This window comes from Physeter macrocephalus, chromosome 2 (assembly GCF_002837175.3).
Source record: "Physeter macrocephalus isolate SW-GA chromosome 2, ASM283717v5, whole genome shotgun sequence".
Lineage (NCBI taxonomy): Eukaryota > Metazoa > Chordata > Mammalia > Artiodactyla > Physeteridae > Physeter > Physeter macrocephalus.
In genome coordinates this window covers 109535719-109555120 of record NC_041215.1, presented here as the reverse complement: position 1 = coordinate 109555120, position 19402 = coordinate 109535719, and the positions used below count along the sequence as shown (strand labels likewise).

Below are 19402 nucleotides of genomic sequence, written 5' to 3'. Positions count from 1 at the left end.
CGCTCCGCGGCACGTGGGATCTTCCCGGACGGGGGCACGAACCCACGTCCCCTGCATCGGCAGGCGGATTCTCAACCACTGCACCACCAGGGAAGCCCCTTCCATATGTTTTTTAAACCACTTTTGTGGACTTTCATTGATTTCACAGACCCTTGGTAATATATACCCTTGGCACTGTAGCTTTCAAACCACTGAAGTAAATGATCCTGGTTGTAAATGTTGGCTTTAAAGTTATACCATTCCATCATACTTCTAATAAGACTAGGAAAATATTGTCAAATGGGGAGTCTGTACTTTAGGATCTGCTTTATTGATTTAGTGAGTTGATGATTAGTATAACTGTTTTTATGTGAATGCTTCTAAAGAAATTGAAAGCAGTTTATACTTTTCAGCTGGTTAAACATTCCTACTTAGGTAGATTCAGCCAGGCAAACAGAAGGTTGAATTAGTATAATAAAATCAGTCATCAAATAATATATATTTTATTTAATAATGTAAAATAAAAATGCAGTATAAAATAATATTAGTCAGGTTTTTAAAAGTTATTTTCAATGCAAAGTTTCTACAATACACAGATGGCTTTCTCTCTGAAGACAGTTGTAGAATCTGACACTAGTATGAGCTATTTTTAAGTTAAAAATTACATAAGAGTAGAGCAAACACTTGTATTCCATCCGTCCCCCAGTGAGAGACTAACACTGGGTGATCAAAACTGTGCAAATCTCTTGGCTCTACTTTCAGACTGTATCTTGAATTCACACACATTTTACCAACTTCACTGCTACCATTTTAGCCTTGGCTACCATCATCTTTGCCTACATTATTGTAATAGTCTCCTAATTAGTCTCCCTTCTTCCTGCCATGCCCCCTGTGCCCGGATGTGTAGCTCACATATCAGCCAGGGTAGACTATGTGTGTGGGTCCCACTGTCTTTGAATTTACATATAGTAATGTTCACTCTTTTTAGTATACAGTACTATGAATTTTGACATGCATACAGATACATAATCAAGATACAGAATCATTCCATCACCCCCCAAAAGTCTCTAGTGCTGCCCTTTGTAGTCGGCCCTTTTCTATCCCCACTGATCTCTTTCTGTCCGTATAATTTTACATTTTCCAGAATGTCTTCTAAATGGAATCATTCAGTATGTAGCCTTTAGAGCAGGCCTTTTAGAATATACATCTGATCATTTTAGTTCCCTGATCAAAACTTTCCAGTATCTTCCCATCGCATCTAGAATCCAATCCGAAATTCTTACCATGCCTATGAGGCACTTCCTGATCTGGCCCTGGCAACCTCTCCAGCTTCGTCTTATACCCTCTCCTCACTTCCACAGCTCCAGCAACATTGACCTTCTTGCTCTTTCTTAAACACTCTCTAAGTATGCTCCTACCTCAGGGACTTTCTGCTTGTTTTTCTCTCTTCCTGGAGTGTTCTTTCCCCAGATTTCTCCATGTCTCATTCCTTCATTTCATTCAGGTTTCTGATCAAGTGTCAGTTCATTTCTGCCTCCCCTCTACCCTGCTATTTTTTATCCTCGTACTCTACCTTATTTTTCTTCCTAACATTTATATTTGCCTAACATTATTTATTAATTATTTTGTTTATTTTCTGAATCCCCCTACTAGAATGTAAACTTCACAAAGGCAGGAACATTTTTTGTTCAATGCTACTATATCCCCAGTGCTCGGAACAAAGATGCTCCATAAGTAATGGTTGAATAAATTATCGGTTAGGCACATGGCTTGTGGGGGAGAGGGGTGAGAGTCTGAACTAGACTCAGCCACTTGATAGGACAGCCATTGGTTAGAAGAGGCTAGAGCTGCCCAAGGTCCAGGCTGGCAGACAGAACATGGTATTCAATAGGTATGAGACCATACAACAGATGGTAAGTTACTAACTGCGTTGTCCTGCATAGAAGTAGAATGGGACAGTGAGAATGCTGGGAGTGAACAGTGTTTGTAAGTAGTGTACGTAAATGAACAGTTGGCTTTAGGAGAGCCTCTAGGACACAGGTGTTCTCTGGAGGAGCTAAGTAAGGGAATACCAAGAGCCAGGCAGGGTCTCAGTCCTGGGCACTTCTGTGTGGAGGAGCTGGCACAGTACCAAAAATGTTGCCTGGCTACACAGCATAAGCCTAAGAGAGTAAGACAGAAGCCTAGAAGCAGAACCAGTAGGACTTGTGTATTCTTGGCTAGAGCTCTCTTCCTCCCTCTTGCTCAAGATTCACACTGGTCCTAGAGGGAAATCCTGGAATGGATGCCAGCACCTGGTGGGTACTGGTAGCTGCTTATTCACTATTTATTCAGTTACATAGTGGGCATAAAAAAAGTAGACGTCAAGTGTTGAACCAAAAGGAATTACAGAGGCTGGGAAGCAGCCTCTTTTTTGTTGTTTTCTAAATTTGTGAATTTTGAGTCTGTAATTGTGTTTGGATTCAAGTATTTGTCTGGGATTAAACATCTTTTAGATTTCCTGAATTTATGCTTAATTTTATTCTTTCTTGCTTTGAATTTGTTTGATGCTAGTGATAATTATTAGTCTTCAGATCTTTTTATGTATTTGATTATAAGAGTTATTACTGAGTTCATCAACAAAGGTGACATCAATCGTAAAAACCACGATTGTCTTATATACCACCAAGAAGGAAAAAATGTTGCACAGTGCATTTCTTATCACTTCAAATTTTTATTTTATGCTTACCAAAATAGCTTTTTTAGTGTTAGATAGACATAGATATTTTTATCTTCTATAGCATTCCTGGTTTCACCTAATTCTTGGTGTGTGAAAGGCAGTATTTTCTACATACATCTACTATAACACAGCTTTGTCCACTTTGTGGATTATTTTCCCTTTTCCTTTGGTTGTTGCTTTGCAATAAAAAGGTGGGTGGGGGCGATTGTGGTCAGTTCTTCAATAATGAATATTTGCTTCACCAGTAACAGTTTTACACACTGCCGCTTTTTGTGCCTTTCTGCATACACAGCAGTTTTTCCTTTGCATGTAAAACCAACAATGCACATACCTTCGTTCAAACAATGACAGTTCAAAGAGCTATGACCAACTTTGAACATGTAGGCAGCACCAACTGTAAGGATCATCACCTGGCTGACGGCAGGAATAATATGCCGTCATTGTAAAATGCTTTCCGATTGTAGAGAGAGTAAAATGTGCATCTGGGTCTTCAGATTTAAGGGTACTAGCTGAAGAAAGCTAGTTGTAGTGCAGGTTTCTCATTCCTTCCTGGTTCTTCTTCCTTTGCCTCCTCACTTAATTGCAACAGTTTTATAAAGCTGTGTGCCCATTGTCTTCTCTCTTTACCATGTCTGCCTGGTCCCTATAAATTATTTGAGGGACTTGTACTGTGTCACGATTTCCAGGTCTCCATCTCCATCCCTGTCTTCCTTCCTGTGCACCACATACGGTTTTCTCCTGCCTCCCTGGACGTCTTCACATCTCAGACTCTATCTGAGCCCAGCTGAATTCCTTAACGTTTTTCCTGATTCTGTTTATTCTGCTGTGTTCTGTATCCCAACTAATGGCATTATCCCCTAACAATCACCTCAACTAGAAATCCTGGACACATTTGAGAATTTTATATTCCCCTCATCCTCACCACATCCAAGGAGCTGTCACATCTTGAGAATTCTCTCTCAACAGGCCCTCGCTTTTCCATTCCTGCTCACTTTGCCCTCAGCTATTTATCAGTCTCAGTAATACTTGTTGAACTAGCCCTCTGATTGGAACTTTTTCCTCCACTCACTTGCCTCTTCTCTTTATCCCTTTATGTTGCTACCAGGATAGTTAATCCTTTTAAAACATGTACTCCTGTCATCAAAAATCATTCCCCATTGCCTATAAAATAAAGTTTAAAATCCTTAACAGAGTATTCAAAGTCATACAGGATCCGGTTCCAGACTTCTTTACAGGTTACTTTTATATTTTGTCCTCCATTATACCCCGAGCAATAGTCATACCCAATTATTTGCTGTCCTTTTTGTCTGTTTGTGCCATTTCCTTTAGCCTAGAATGATCTTCCCCCTTATCCCAGTAACTTAAAATCCTGTTTATCCTTTAATCTCACGTAACTACAAATAAAGGATTTTCCTTTTGTGTACCCTTAGAAGGTGTTTATATCATTATTGCCCAATTTTTTCTACTGTATTTATGTATCCTTGTAGTCATGTTTTTCCCATGGGAGACTACGTTCTTCGAGAGCACAAATCAAAGTTTATTCAGTTCTTTATACTACAGCATCTATGACAATGCCTGTAAATGTGGGAAGAGCTATATGTATACATTGAATTGATTTGAATTAAATTTTAAAATGAATTTCTTATTCATTTAATTATCGTTATACATAGCTTTAGGCACTATATAGAATTTTAAGAGATATAAGTATTTTTTTCAGATAGCTATTTGGTTTTTCCCAAATAATCTCAGTTTAAAAATACCCATTTATTCATTCCAAAGGATAATTTCTTGAGAGGAGATAGCTCCCGTAAAGTTCAGCACCAGCAGCAGAGGAAACCCAGGAAAAAAACCAAGCCTCCTGCACTTACCAAAAAACACAAGAAGAAGAGAAGGCGTGGACCTCGTCGACCCCAAAAACCCATTCCCCCTGCAGTTCCTCAGGGGAACCTCAGCATGCCCACCAGCGTCTCACTGCCAGTGGAGGCCTCTCACATCCGGTCAGTGATGGCGCCAGAGTTTACATCTGCTTTACGTGTTCTGATCGTTCTCAGAACATCTGGCTTCGTTTACTTTTCTAGTGTTGGAAGTAGGCTAAAGGAACCATTTGGTATATAAGCCTAGATTTTGTAGTTTTCAATATAATTTTTTACAAAATATCTGATGGGGTTAGATCTGAGGTAAAGCTTTTGATAACCAAGAGAGCACATGCTGATATTGGGAATTTAATTGACTACTCTCAGATTTTTCTATTTCAACAGAAATTCCATATATGTTCCAACAGAAATATTCCATCAGAAATCTGATGCATTATTAATTTTGTCAGGGGTAATAAGCATTTTGACCAGATGAATGAGGCTTCTGTTTCAGCTAAACATCCCAGTTTTATCTGTTTCATTTTTTAAAATTTATTTATTCATTCATTATTTATTTATTTATTTTGGCTGCGTTGGGTCTTCGTTGCTGCACGCGGGCTTTCTCTAGTTGCAGCGAGCGGGGGCTACTCTGTCGCGGTGCGCGGGCTTCTCATTGCGGTGGCTTCTCTTGTTGCGGAGCACGGGCTCTAGAGCGCAGGCTCAGTAGCTGTGGCGCCCGGGCTTAGTTGCCCCGCGGCATGTGGCATCTTCCCGGACCAGGGCTCAAACGCATGTTCCCTGCATTGGCACAAGCGGGTTCTTAACCAGCGCGCCACCAGGGAAGCCCTGTTACTTTTTTTTTTTTTTTAATTATTATTTTGACCAGATTTTAAATTCTACTATAAAGTGCTAAGACACACTTGATATACCAAATTGTAATTCATTTTACTAGTGCACAAAATTGTCATTCATTCTACTAATTTGCAGTAAAAATAGTATCTCCAAATTGTTGTCTTCTCTTAATACGTGGGTAAGCGTTGCAGAAGTGTGTAACTACATGAGGTCTGTCGTTTTGGTTTCCGATTTCCTTCTCTTAAAGTAGGAAGGGAGACATTTTGAGTTAGGATTTTCCGTTTTTGCATCGACAGACTTGTCGCGGGGACACTGATGTGGAGGTCAAGTTGGGGGGGGGGGCGGGGCCAATCGTGTCATCTTCCCCAGGAGCCCGTCCACGCCAGAGCTGAGTGCTGATGAGCTGCCGGATGACATTGCCAATGAGATCACTGACATTCCACATGACTTGGAATTGAACCAGGAGGACTTTTCAGACGTCCTGCCGCGGCTACCTGATGACTTACAAGATTTTGATTTTTTTGAAGGTATGGTCAATGTTTTGATTGGAGAAAACTGGTTTTTAAAATGAGTTTTTTAAACGGGGAGGTAACTTTTTTGAGATATGTTTGGAGTATCCCTCCTCACGTGTAACGTCTCTCACCAGAGACAGGAAAGGTAAAGCACTAAAGCTGTTTTACTCTTTCTAGAAGGTGAGGCATGTACAGTTTTTAAACTGATATCCTAGCCTTAGTGGATCAGTAGGTTTGAGAGCTAGGTTTATAACTTTGTTCCTTTACTTATTTATTATCTTTGGCCTCACCGCGCAGCACGCGGGATCTTAGTTCCCCGACCAGGGATTGAACGCGGGCCCGCGGCAGTGAAAGCCCTAAGTCCTAACCACTGGACCGCCAAGGCACCTACCTTCGTTTATTTTTGAACAAAGACATTTAAAATTTGAGTTTATTGAAACCTTTCAGAACTTGTCCTCATTTTAGTACCCCACCATGTACTTCAACTGAAGTGCACTTTTCCAGAACAAAGTTGACTTAATACCACCAATTCTCTAGTGCTTTCAAGGGAAATCTTTTATACTCTTAGAAGGTTTCTTTCACCATTAAAAACTGGGTATTTTGGGGGTGATTAGTCAAGTTCCTTACAATGGATTTTTTGTATTGGAAATGAAATCAGTGAGGCCTGTGACTTCCATTGTGTGAAAATCACTTAGAAATGGGAGAAGGATGAGAGGGAAGAGTAGAGAGTAACGCAAAAGCATTTCAAAAGGTAACCTATGAAGTGAGCTGAGTGCTTGGTGTTGCGCTGAAATATGCACGTGGGTTCTGTATTCTAGGCTTCACAGCTGCCCTTCCAGCTGGAAGAGCCCAAGAGTAGAGGAACAAAGGCGGCTCCTCCCGCACAGCCTTTTTTCTCAGATCTGAACTGATAGATATGTTTTCCGTTTTAATGACGTTAATATAACTTGGGGTAAAAACATTTGTGAAATCAGATAGTCACCACGGGTTTTAAATTGGTAACGCTTAGACTCCTAAGCACCGAACACTTTGCTCAGATGGTTTTTGATAGTGCTGTAAATGAACTGAAGATGTGATTCAGGTTCCGGGACAGCTTGACCCCTCACACCTGTCCTGCAGCTGAATATTTCACTTTTTCCTTTCCATCCGATCCATAATAGAATATTGTTACAAATCATTCCGCTGTATGATTTTTGTGGTCTGGGGCGGTGAAAGCTCTGCTGACTGTTGATGGCTCTCGTTTACTCAGGCAAGAACGGGGACCTCCTCCCCACCACCGAAGAGGCCGAGGAGCTTGAGCGGGCCTTGCAGGCCGTGACTTCTCTTGAGTGCCTGAGTACCATTGGGGTGCTCACCCAGTCAGATGGTGTACCCGTCCAGGAGTTGTCAGACAGAGGAATAGGGGTGTTCTCCACAGGGACTGGAGCTTCAGGAATTCAGTCCTTGAGCCGAGAGGTAAACACGGACCTGGGGGAGCTGCTGAATGGGCGTATAGTACACGACAATTTTTCTAGTCTAGAGCTGGATGAGAACCTGCTCCGTTCTGCTACCTTGTCTAACCCACCTACACCCCTGGCAGGGCAGATCCAGGGGCAGTTCTCTGCCCCAGCCAACGTTGGCCTTACTTCTGCCACTCTGATCAGCCAGAGTGCACTTGGGGAGAGAGCCTTCCCAGGACAGTTTCATGGACTTCATGACGGCAGCCATGCCTCCCAGAGGCCACATCCTGCCCAGCTGCTGAGCAAGGCAGATGACCTAATCACCTCACGACAGCAATACAGCAGTGATCATTCACACTCCTCGCCCCATGGAAGCCATTATGATAGTGAGCACGTGCCGTCTCCCTACAGTGACCATATCACCTCTCCCCACACAACATCTTACTCTGGTGATAATATGGCAGCTACCTTTTCAGCAGAGATGCCCATCATGGCGCAGCACTTGCTCCCAGCCCAACTTGAGGTGCCACTTGGAGGAGTCGTGAACCCCAGAACTCACTGGGGCAGTCTCCCTGTCAGCCTCGGAGATCCCTCTCCATTTAGCAACCTTCTCGGCGCAGATGGACATCTTCTTTCCACCTCCCTATCCACACCACCCACCACTTCGAACTCAGAGACCACACAGCCTGCCTTCGCCACCGTGACCCCCAGCAGCTCCAGTGTGCTTCCGGGGTTGCCGCAGACCAGCTTCAGTGGCATGGGGCCTTCTGCTGAACTGCTGGCCTCCACCTCTCCCAAGCAGCAACTCCCTCAGTTCAGCGCAGCCTTCGGCCACCAGCTGAGTTCTCACAGTGGCATCCCCAAGGACCTGCAGCCCAGCCACAGCTCCATAGCGCCTCCCACAGGCTTCACAGTGACAGGTGCCACAGCTACAAGTACCAATAATGCATCTTCTCCCTTTACCTCCCCTAACTGAGCGTATCTGTGTGCTTGCAGGCAGGTGGGGAACCTGGTGTTTTCTATCTTGTTTTCCTCTTTATCACCCCTCTCCCCTTTTCCTAAAGAAGATTTTAAAAATAACAGATGGGGCCTAGAGGAGAACTCCGTTTTCCAGCTAAGCGCGTTACCCCGCAGCGGGCCTCGCTTCAGTGTTCACACGTGCTCCTGCGCACTGGTGCTCGTCCCCTCCCGGCAGGCCCGCCCTCCCCCAGTGGTTTCCTCGTGGCTCAGCACAGTGACTGCATAGAATCGACTTTCAGCAGCAAGTCCTAGAAGTGAAAGATACCTCAGATTACCAGTGCCCTTTACGATTTCCTAGTATTCAGATCAATGCTTTCCATTCTAATACCAGGTCTTTACATAGGTGGTGGTTCTAAATAGAATGAGCCTGTTCATCGAGTTCCTGTGTAAGAGACGGCAAATGGTGTGTAGAGGCAGATCAAGGCTCTGACTTAGCACCAACTGCTAAACATCACATGAGGCCAGGATTCCATTCCTAATTGTGATCATGTTTAATTAAAAAGAAAAAAAATTAGTCTTTTGACTGCCTGTGTGTGTGTGTGCACCCACGCGTGTGTTTTTGTGCAGGGCAGGAAGCAGCTGTCCCATTGTTAGGTTTTTTTCTTTCCTAATGAGTAGAAGGCCCTTCTCCTTTCCCACATCTCACAACCCTGATAAGGTTGGTCATTCTTTCCCACCGAGTTAACCGACTTTCCTGAATGGAGAAGGGTGGTGGTCTGGTGGCGTGAATAGCACAACCCTCTTCTGCTAAGTTAGCCCAGAACACAAAAAGCTGAATTCATGTCAGTGCCCTGCAGATGTCGCGAAAAGCTTGCCTGGAGGGACTGCAGGGTTGCTGCGATTCTGAGGTCTGGTGGTTGGTTATATTGCCTTTTTAGATGTGCATTTGTTTCTAAATCCCTCTTCCATGGAATATATTCACAAGATGTAATTAAAATATTTTGATGTGAAAAGCAGGATAGGTCAGATAGGTTTGGAAAGATGGGATCTGTGAACTCCTTGATCCATCTTTTGCTTTTGAATTTTTCATGTTTACAGTAGTGATTCTTTGGTAAGATTTGTAAAATGTTGAAGACACTTGTAGAATCAATGTACCAGTTGTGAAGTGATGTGTAATATCTGAAGGATACACATTTTAAAGTTTCTTTCAAAGCAGAATATGGAAATTAGACATAAATTTTATCCACCCTTTGGTACTTTTAAAATAATTTAAGTATTTAGGTTTAAGTTTGGGGACATTTTTTTTTTAAGTACCAGAACTGTAGGGTCAAAAATCATATTGGATAGTTTAGTAAGCTGGTGACTATGAAATGAATATGTGAGGTTTCTTTTTACCTGCCTTCTCCCCGACCCCCGATCCCCCCCGCGCCCAAGGGTGGAACTAGATTTTAAAGGCATCTGTACTCTGCTTTTGCTGAGAAGTTTCACTGTCCCTTGAGATACCATTGGCTATTTATACCCGAGTCTAGTCTAATTTACATATATATATTTTAAGATGAGTAGAGAGAACATATCTATTAATGATGTGATATAATAATTCATTTGTCAGGGAATATTTGATCTTAATTCCTTTTCAATAGGTAAAGATTTGGATGTATTTTCCTACTTCCTATATGTATTCTCTTTATGCCATGCTAATTCTAACCAGTCCCTTCTTTTGAAAGCTTTTCTTTCTCTGCTTTTTAAAGGAATGATGGTAATCAGCAGGCATTATGCAGATAAAACGTGCCTGAGATTATGGAGGGGAAATGTCACATGACTGTATGAAATCATTATATGCCCTATTTTGTATTTATTGAAGTTTCTTTCTGTGGGCCAAAAATATGTTTGTAATATATTTAGTTTTTTTTTTTTAATCATGATAATTGATTGGAAGATTTATTTTTTAATAGCTTTGCCTTTTTTGCAGATTGAGAAATTTCTAAATTATAAAATTATGTCACAAAGCAAAATTATATTTGGTAGCACCGTAAATTTCTATTCTGAAGGGTGAGAAGAGATAATTTGAATATTTTTCACCTGTGAACCTATGTTAGTAAGCTTTTTTATTTTAATGTACTGTAATGAAACGATTATGAGTAGTTACCTCTGCTCAAAAGTGTCATTTAGTTTGCTAAACTCTTCACATCCCATAATAATCATCACGAGATAACTGTCCATTCCCGGTGATTTGATTCCGTCTCCATTGTGTACTAATTAAAGGTTGTAGCAGAGCAGCCCATTGACTTTCTTTTTTATTGAGGTAAAAGTGGTACATACACACTGACTTTCTCATCAGCCCTTCTTTGACAGTGAAGGGCAAGTCATGGGACGTCGATCTGAATTTTTCTGGCTATTTGTCCCTTGTGGTAGCTGCTTAAAATTCTTCAGTTATCAAAACTGAGTTTGCAGTAAGTTGCACATTTTATGGTTTGCAATTTTCTGTTTTCTGTGCATTTTTAAGCCCTTTTCTGCTTTCTGGTAAGGAGGCATGAAATGATCAGGAATGTTGCCAGTTACAGCTTCACACCAAAAACTTTGAGTAAATTCATTTTTGTGTAGATGCCCACGATGATAGCTGAAGAAAGGGCACCCGTAGAAAGTACCAGCGTAGGTTTGAGGAGTTAGCAAAAAAACAAATTTTTCTTCTCGTTTCGTCTACTTCAAAACAAATATCCGAGCTTGCGATTTGTTTGCTCTTGCTGTTTCTTGTGAGTCCCTTTTTGGAAGAGAGAAGAACATCTGTGAACCCAGAGATATCTGTTATGTTGTTCTTTTAGCTAATGGAGCAATTCTAGTCTATTAGTAGTAGGTTTGCTAATAATATGTAAAGAAAGGAATGAAGTGTCTTTTACTCCAGAAATATGAAAATCAGTGTCTTTTAAAATAGCACTTATTCTATAATAAGGCAATACTGGAATCAAAAACAAATTTTATATAAGGTTCTATCTAATTAGGTGGATACTAGCTTTCATTCTAGTGTCAAACTCATGAGAAATAGTGGCAAAGAAGGTTCACTCTGTTTCTGCAGTACTTTGGGACCATTTATAAAGGCCAGTTAGATTGTGTTAATGTGATTTAATGTACAAAGTTGCTGCAGTTAATGGATACATTCTGTGCTCTGAGAATCTGAATTCCATTCTAATGTATAATATTCACTGGCTGTGATCTGTAGCGTCCGAAGGAAAGATGTGTTTTTCTCCTTTACACCCTCTGCATAATTGTTAGTATTATTTTAATTAAAGTACTTAAGACATTGTTTTTCTTCTGTACAAATGGCTTAGCAATTTGCACATCTGGGTAGGTTATGTAGTTAGTAAACAATTCGCAATAGTAAATAGCAATTACATTTAACCCACCAAGTGACAGACTATGCAATGGAAAAACTTTCTAATTATCGTCGCATAGCTTATATGGCAAAGGATTATTTTCTCTAGTAACCTACCATGTGAGATAGAACTGCTTCATAAATGACTTCCTGAGCAATTTCATGTTGGCAGGCAGTATGGCGTGTCTAGTATCCTTCCATGAAAAGAGTATAATTTAATGAGAAGCAAATAGTAGGTATGGAGATAAAGTTGGAAAAAAAATTTTTTTTTCCTTAAAATTGTAGTTATTGTCTGGAGCGGTTTAAGGCTAATGAAAGCTAGTACTTTATCTTTGCCAAATAGTTATTTATAAGATTTACTTCTTAAATAAGCCCAACCTCTCAACCGCAAGTTAAGAATCATCACTCTCTGTGACTAACACTAAAGCTTTTCCTTACCAGAGCTCGTTCTCAGTCAGTGATCATAATCCACAGAGGCAAAGACAGTTCTTTGATTTGGAAGGAAACAGTGCCCGTGATACATGCAGATGCCCTAGCTGTACAATTTGCTTCTTACATGAAGAAATTTATATTTCTGTTGACCTTTACCGTTGGGCTTTTGTCATTGGGCACTAGAATTTGAGCCTATGTAGGTCACGCCCATCCTGTGAATTCACTGATACCTGCCTGCAGTCCTTCCTGTGCCCCCCTGCATGGTGGGAGTGGTGGTGACGGGTGGTAGCTTCATCGGCAGTGCTTGTGTGGGGCACGTTGCCTTTTTTCTTCCCGTTAGTTCAAAAGATTGCTGTGGATGGTATCGCAAGAAGACGAGGATGTTAACACCACCAGGCGAACCAGTTCAAGTTATAGGGTTAGAAAGTCCTTTAAATTTTGTTTAGATGTCTCGTTTCCAGTTTCTTCATCCTTTTTCTTTTTCGCCTTCTTTTAACATTCTATTAAATTCTGTTTTTAATCTGGTATATATAGAATAATACAGTGGTCTTTTAAATGGTCAACAGAACTCTGCAGTTTAATGAGGCAATTTAAAGGATTCCCTGGAAGAAAATGTAGTCATACCAGATCTTTCATCACAGATACCTACATCGCTCCAAGGATTTTTTTCCTGACAAGAAATATATTTCTTGAGGATGGGGTGGGGTGGGAATATATGTGTGATAGAACGTAGATTTTTTTAATTTTTCCTCTCAGTACATTGAAAACAACTGAATTTTCATGGGCATTCTCTAGAAAAGTAAAACAATGTAATGACTTCTTAATATTCTGAACTTTATAAAGCTTTCCAATATCATATTCTGGAGGGACCCAAAATCCGTGTTCAGTGGATTAAAGTAGCATTTTTTAAATGCCACCTTTCAAAAGATGTGTAATAAGATATCCGTAAAGGACATAGTTGGATATCCGTTAAGCATTTTCTTCTCTCCTAACCAGTGAGTTAGGAAAGAAAACATAAAACATAAATGAATAATTATGTCTCTCCTAATGACCGGTGTCATTAATGCGAAAATTGTGGGTCAAACTTAGCCTTATTTCTAAATAGCAAAAATTCTCTTTTCACTCCAGCTCTTAAATTTTTTTGTTAGCTTTCCTCGCTGCACTGTGATACAGAGCAGATAAAAAGAAACGTGGCATTTCAGAGAGAAACAAAGAGAGCAAACTTGGAATGACTTTTTTAACCCCAGGTTCCCAAATCTTGGGGGTGTTTGGCTACTTTTGAGTGGCAGGGTTTTGGTGATCTGAAGTTCAGTCCAAAAACAGTCTTATTGGAGAAAACCTGTCTAACTCTTAGCAATGTAGGGCAGCACAGCTTTCCTTCTGTTTTCCCTTCTGCCTGCTTGCTCAGCCCACCCCCGGCACTGAAGTACACACACACACACACACACACACACACACACACACACACACACACACACACGATCTGCACACAAACACACACACACACGATCTGCACACACACAGATACCACACACACACACACACACACACACACACACACACAATCTGTACTGCTCCTGGCCTAAGAGTAATAGAATCCTCTTCTTTCACTTGGTTTTTGTTTTTGTTTGTTTTTTTTAAGCTGGGGACCACTGAAGTAAGCTCTATATGCACCCAAAGTTACCCTTGGAAAAATTTTCAACATGCCGCGCAGAAGGCTCTAATGCAGCTAAATGCCACCCTTGCTTTTACTTGGGGAATAGACTGATTTGCCCTGAAATGACTCCACCCTGCGTTGTTGAGGTACAGTTGGCTCCAGCCGAGGAGTGTGGAACGGATGGGAGGTTTGGTGCTTGTGACGGTGTCTTCATCTGCTCTGAAGGGTTGAATCAGTTCCTCTCAACAGTGATAGTTCTTTTCACTGTATAGTGTTGAGTATGTCTCAGGGATTCCTTGTGGAAATTAGGGCAGTTTTTAAAATAAGAAAATAGTTTTAAAAGAAACTAAAGGTGACTCATCATTGAAGAGAGCGCAAGAAAGAGAAAACATTTGGTTTCGTAGCCCACGGTGTCTTGCATGGGACGCTTTTCCTTCTCCTTCAGGCTCTCATCTCAGCCTCAGCATACAGAATCCTTTCCCACCACGCACAGCTTTAAAACTTTTATTTAAAAATTTCCTTCCCCAATGAGCTTTCAGAATACTTATTGTAGATTTTAAGAGAAAAGGTATATTAATTTATACTATTAACATCACCTCATAAATTATAAGTTTTATACTAAAGCTGTATTGAGTGTAATGAATTATGTTGCCTATGTGTTTAATAGCTAAAAAATTATATATGAGCTTTTTTTTTTTTTTTTTTTTTTTTTTTTTACAAAACAAACTAGTGAAGCACCTTTTTACACTGGATCTCTGCCGTGTCAAGGTGTATAGCTATCCTTTGCTACCTTGCAGATATATAAAATAAAAGGATATCCTGGGGCCTCAAAACATAGAACACCTTTAGACCATTTATTACTGCTCATAGAACTGTTGAGAATGATGTCTCTTTAGTAAATGATCTGTGGTTTACACTTACGATGGCTAGAAGCTTAGTTACAGGGTAAATAGAAATACATAGATCAAGTAAAGCTCCCAACTACTGTAGCTGGAATTTGTAAACTAAGTTTTTAAAACCTCTTTTATTTCCTATGGATTTATTCTTTAATTACAGTTAAGTTGGGAAGTAAAATAGAGAAAATAATAAATCTAGATGTTCTCAGTGTCTTATTCAGGAACTTTTTATCCCTCCTCACTAAGGAATTCCCACTGTGACTTAAAAATAGAATTAAAGTACTTGTGTGCATGTATATGTCTGTGCTTTTACACACATGCAAAAATATACATTGGGGGCACGTGTGTGAGAGAGATGAATGTGTGCTTAGATAAAAAGAGAAAAAGGTAACAATGTATGGTAGAAATATGATTTATTTAGTTGAGGGTATTGGAGTTACTTTCTCATCGTCTCTGTTGTATAAATACACCAAATTCTTGATTATGTTATGTTAAAAGGCTAGCTCTGATATCATGTGCATTTTATTTTAACCTTTTGATTAACTTATGCTATGTTTTTAAAATGACTCAAGAAACAGCAGGTTCTAAAGACCAGCCTCTCACTTTTGAGAGTAAAAATAAGAGAGAAACAGACCTGGACATGAGCTGTGTTTATCTATTGGGGTGATGGGACCAGAGATCAGCTGAACCTTTTTTATGTTAATAATAGATTTCTTCATCTTCTGAGTTATAAGATATTATTGATCACCTTTTCTTGGTGAAATTAAGAAAAGTATAGGCCTTTTCTAAAGAATGCCATTTTTTAAGGGGCTGCTTTGTTTAAAGAGTTGGTGGGATTATTTCACCATGCACATTTCAAAGCTGGGTTGATTTCAGTTATTTCCAAAATTAAAAAAAAAAAAAGTTACTCAGTTGTGTTGTTGTTTATGAAGTTAGCATGCCCCCCAACCCCCATATTTTGGCTATACGAAAAGTTATGCTACCCTTGACTTTTTACCTGATTTATCTGGAATTTAAAAAGAAATACATTCCTATATTTTGAGTTTTGTCTTTTTGCTATACATTCATTACTGAAGTATCTGGTGGTCTAAAATAGTAGTCAAAGCTAGAGTTGTTATTAAATGCTCCGATCACATTTATTTTTAATATTAAAAAATCATATACTTTGAAACATGTCAAAACAACTTCTAATAAGCCATCTGAATTTGTAGTTACCTTTGAAGCCTCATTCATCTTAGATAACTCAAGACCTGGGAAAGCTTTGTATGTTGTTCTTTTTACAGTTGTATTTTTTGCAGCGTCTCCCAGTTTCATTCACTCTTGCTTTATAGGTTTTTAAAATCTGCGTATTTCTTGTACATATGCATGCAAATGAAAGAAGGGAGGGTGTATTGGTGCCATTTCTCCCTTCAGTTACTATGGGATTTGCTAGAATAAATTCCCCCTGATTGAAGGGTGAAAATAGACCCTTTTGTGTATATCTGTACAGAGATGTGTATATGGGATGTGGTGGCACTTTGCTGAATGTGAACTTGCCTTGTCAGTGGAAAGATTGAGAAGTATTATGTTTATTTATACATTTGTATAAATCTATATATACACGTATGTATATGTGTGTGTATAGATAAATATATATATACATATATTTCCCTAAAAAGTGTGTGTATAATAGATAAACAGCCTTTGTTAAGCAAGATTATACGTCTATGGAAAATTCTGGATTATTCTCTAAGCAAGAAGAGGTGACAGTCTAGGGTAATCGTCAGAGCATACAAAGATGGAAGTCGTTAGGATTATAGTCTTGTTTATGAGCTCCTCTTAGCACTGTACTTACTTGCCAGTCTCACTATTCTCCATCTTCATTACCTTCTAATTCAATCTCTCACCATTTAAAAATCACGCTTCGTTGTGTTTTTTTCCCCTTTATTATGTCCTTTCTAGCCAGAATCATTTGGCTTAGCCATACTTCATTAATATTTCACTCGTTTCTTTTAAATATCTTTGTCTCTGAAATTTCCCAGAAGATACAAATTTTGTATATAATCCTTTTAATAGTAATTTTGAGAATTGGGCATCATCTTTGTCTCAAAACAAACAACCAATAAACCCAAAAACCAACATTCAAACAAGACTACTTTGAAAGTTTTACCTAGATAATTTTGGGAAATTTTACTTAAATTGAAAAAGAACATAATTATGATTTTATGATTGACATTAGTGTTAGGTTTATTTTGTCATTTATTGTCATTAATTTGTCCTTTCAACAGTTTGGTTTACTTTGTGATTTAATCATAAATTTACCATTTTCATGTTAATGGAAAGCCTCTTGAATTCTATAACCTAAGCCTCTTAAATTCTATAATTCATTTTATTCATGGTGAAACTGCTTTAACGAATTCTTGTGTAATGAGTTCTGCTATATTTCCTTTTGACTTTTCTCACATTGGTGACATTCTGTTTTAACTTGGCTGCAGCTCTCTAGAAAACTTGCATCCCTATATATTGTGCCTTTAAAGCTTTTATGCACACACAGACAAAAGTGTATATATACATGTTGGAGCATGTGTACATATACTTTCATATATACTCACACAGTATGTCTCTAGTATATATTGTGGGAGTGGCTATATAGATGTTCAAAGGCAATGAAATGTTGCTCTCTAGATATATATGTATATAAATAGTGTTGATATACTGTATATACATATGTATATGTATGAGTTTTAAATGGCAATCTTTTACATTTAGCAAAATGCTGCCCCTACTGGAATATTGTCACTGCAATGGCAGTTGTATGTAATGATTTAAAATACATTATCAGAAGTTATTTAAAGAACATTTCAAAGTCTCATCTAAAGACGTCCACACATTATTATTTATTTATCTTCCTTTTCCTTTTGTTGTCATTTTTTTTTTTTTTAACTGAAAGGGAGACTGTCATTTTAAAAATGCCATCTGTCCCGTGAGAGGAAGAGAGCTGGAGATTCACTTGGGGAACCTTGTGCATTTTCCTCTCTCTGAAATGGAGATGTACCACAAACTAGCCTGTTTATTTCAGTTATAAAACAATCCTAACATTTGCATTACTGTATGTCATCCACCATCTCCTAGATCAACTTAATTCACCAATTTGCCTCTTCCTTTCATTAATAAATAATGATCATTAAGATCATTTTGCCTGGGGGAAGTTAACTACTCTCTAGCTGCAGGGAAATATATCACCTAATTTTTATTCAGCCTTGTTCAAAAATTCAGCTGTGAGAGAAGGCAGCTCTCTCATGCAGTTGTCTTAAGTAGGTTTTGCATTTATTTAGTTAGAGGTCTTCCCAGACTTTTTTTTTTTTTTTTTTTTTTTTTAAAGAACTCCAAGTCTGCATGCACTTGACCTAGATTTAATTCTTACTCCCCACAGCTTCAGGTATTTTTCATTAGTATATCAATTTGATACACTGAATGAAAGAATATTAAGAGAAAACTGTTGCATATTTTATTTTGTGATGAGTTGGCAGCAGATTCCATTTCAAGACCTTAAAGAGAGAGGAGTGTGTAGATGGACAATCCTAAATCTTAAGATCTTAACAAAAAACAGGTGGAGTAAGAGTACCCCTGAAGACTCAAATAGAGGTTGGGGTTTGAGGGATTTCACAGAGTAGCTTAGCTGAAACTTGATATCAGGAGCAGCCTTTAACAAGCCTCTTGGCAATTGTATGGTACTAACCAGAGTACTGAAGTACAGATTGAAACCAAGTTGCAGTGGGAAATCAAAGGTGAGGTAGCTTATTGGAAACCAGTAAAATGACAGGTTGCACAGTTTTGAAATCTCTTTTAACAAAGTAACTGCACGGTAGCAAGGACTAGCCGTTCTCAAAGCCCTTCTTTTTCAGTGTTCTCCTTCACCTTGGCACACAAGTATGTTTTAAGGCCATACATTAAAAATATATACAAAAAAAAAAACTGCTTAAAGGGAACTTACAAACTGAGAATCTTCTCAGTATTCGTGTAAATAGTGGCTGGAAGCTTAGTTATATGCACAAAAGCTAGGAGCCACTTGTTTCTGCACAGACTGTAGGAGCAAGATGAGGAGATTGGCAGATTTTGGGACGAGGCCCCCAGTTCTGAGGAAAGGCATATCTACAGCATTGGGTATGCTGTTGCTGGGGGAGACCACATTTTGGGAGATGATGGGCTTTCGGTTTGTAATTTCCCTTTAAACAAGAAGAGATGGCTCACGTTTTCCATATATATCTCAATGAATGTACTGTATTACCGTTTTAAAAATTTGATGAAATAATAATGGATTGGTCTCCTTTTGTTATCTGGTCCTTGTTTAATTTGTTTAAGGGTTTTTGTATACAAAAGTTTACATTTTTATGTATATTTTTCTTGTGTAAAAACTGATGTAATATGTGTATAAAACACTGTATGTATTATCTGTATATAGTGTGACAAAATGATTTTTCTTTCTTTCTTTTGGATGTATTAATAAATCTTGCTGTGAAGTAGCCTTGCTTTTGGTTTAATTTCTTTTGCCTGGATATTGGAAGCTGCCAATCCAGGGTAGGTATTTTTTTTCCCCTTTGTTATTTAAATAGAGTGTATATATATATATATATATATATATATATATATATATATATATTATACCTTATATTTTGTCAAGAACCCCAGGGGGCTATATTCATGGTACTTTATGGTTAGACTAACAGTGATTAATATTTGTGTAATAACTGTGGATC

The 19402-nt window shown here is 38.9% G+C and overlaps 1 protein-coding gene across 2 annotated transcripts in view; it reads left to right on the top strand.

Moving 5' to 3' along the window:
• The window catches only part of INO80D (INO80 complex subunit D), a 72983-nt gene extending 53825 nt beyond the window's left edge, over positions 1-19158 (top strand). For both annotated transcript variants that reach the window (XM_055089663.1, XM_024124620.3), the window contains 3 exons: positions 4478-4695; positions 5773-5930; positions 7165-19158. In XM_055089663.1, coding sequence (XP_054945638.1) covers positions 4478-4695; positions 5773-5930; positions 7165-8330 — 1542 coding nt within the window. In that variant the 3' untranslated portion in view covers positions 8331-19158. The remainder of the gene's footprint in view (positions 1-4477; positions 4696-5772; positions 5931-7164) is intronic.
• Positions 19159-19402: the final 244 nt, after the last annotated feature.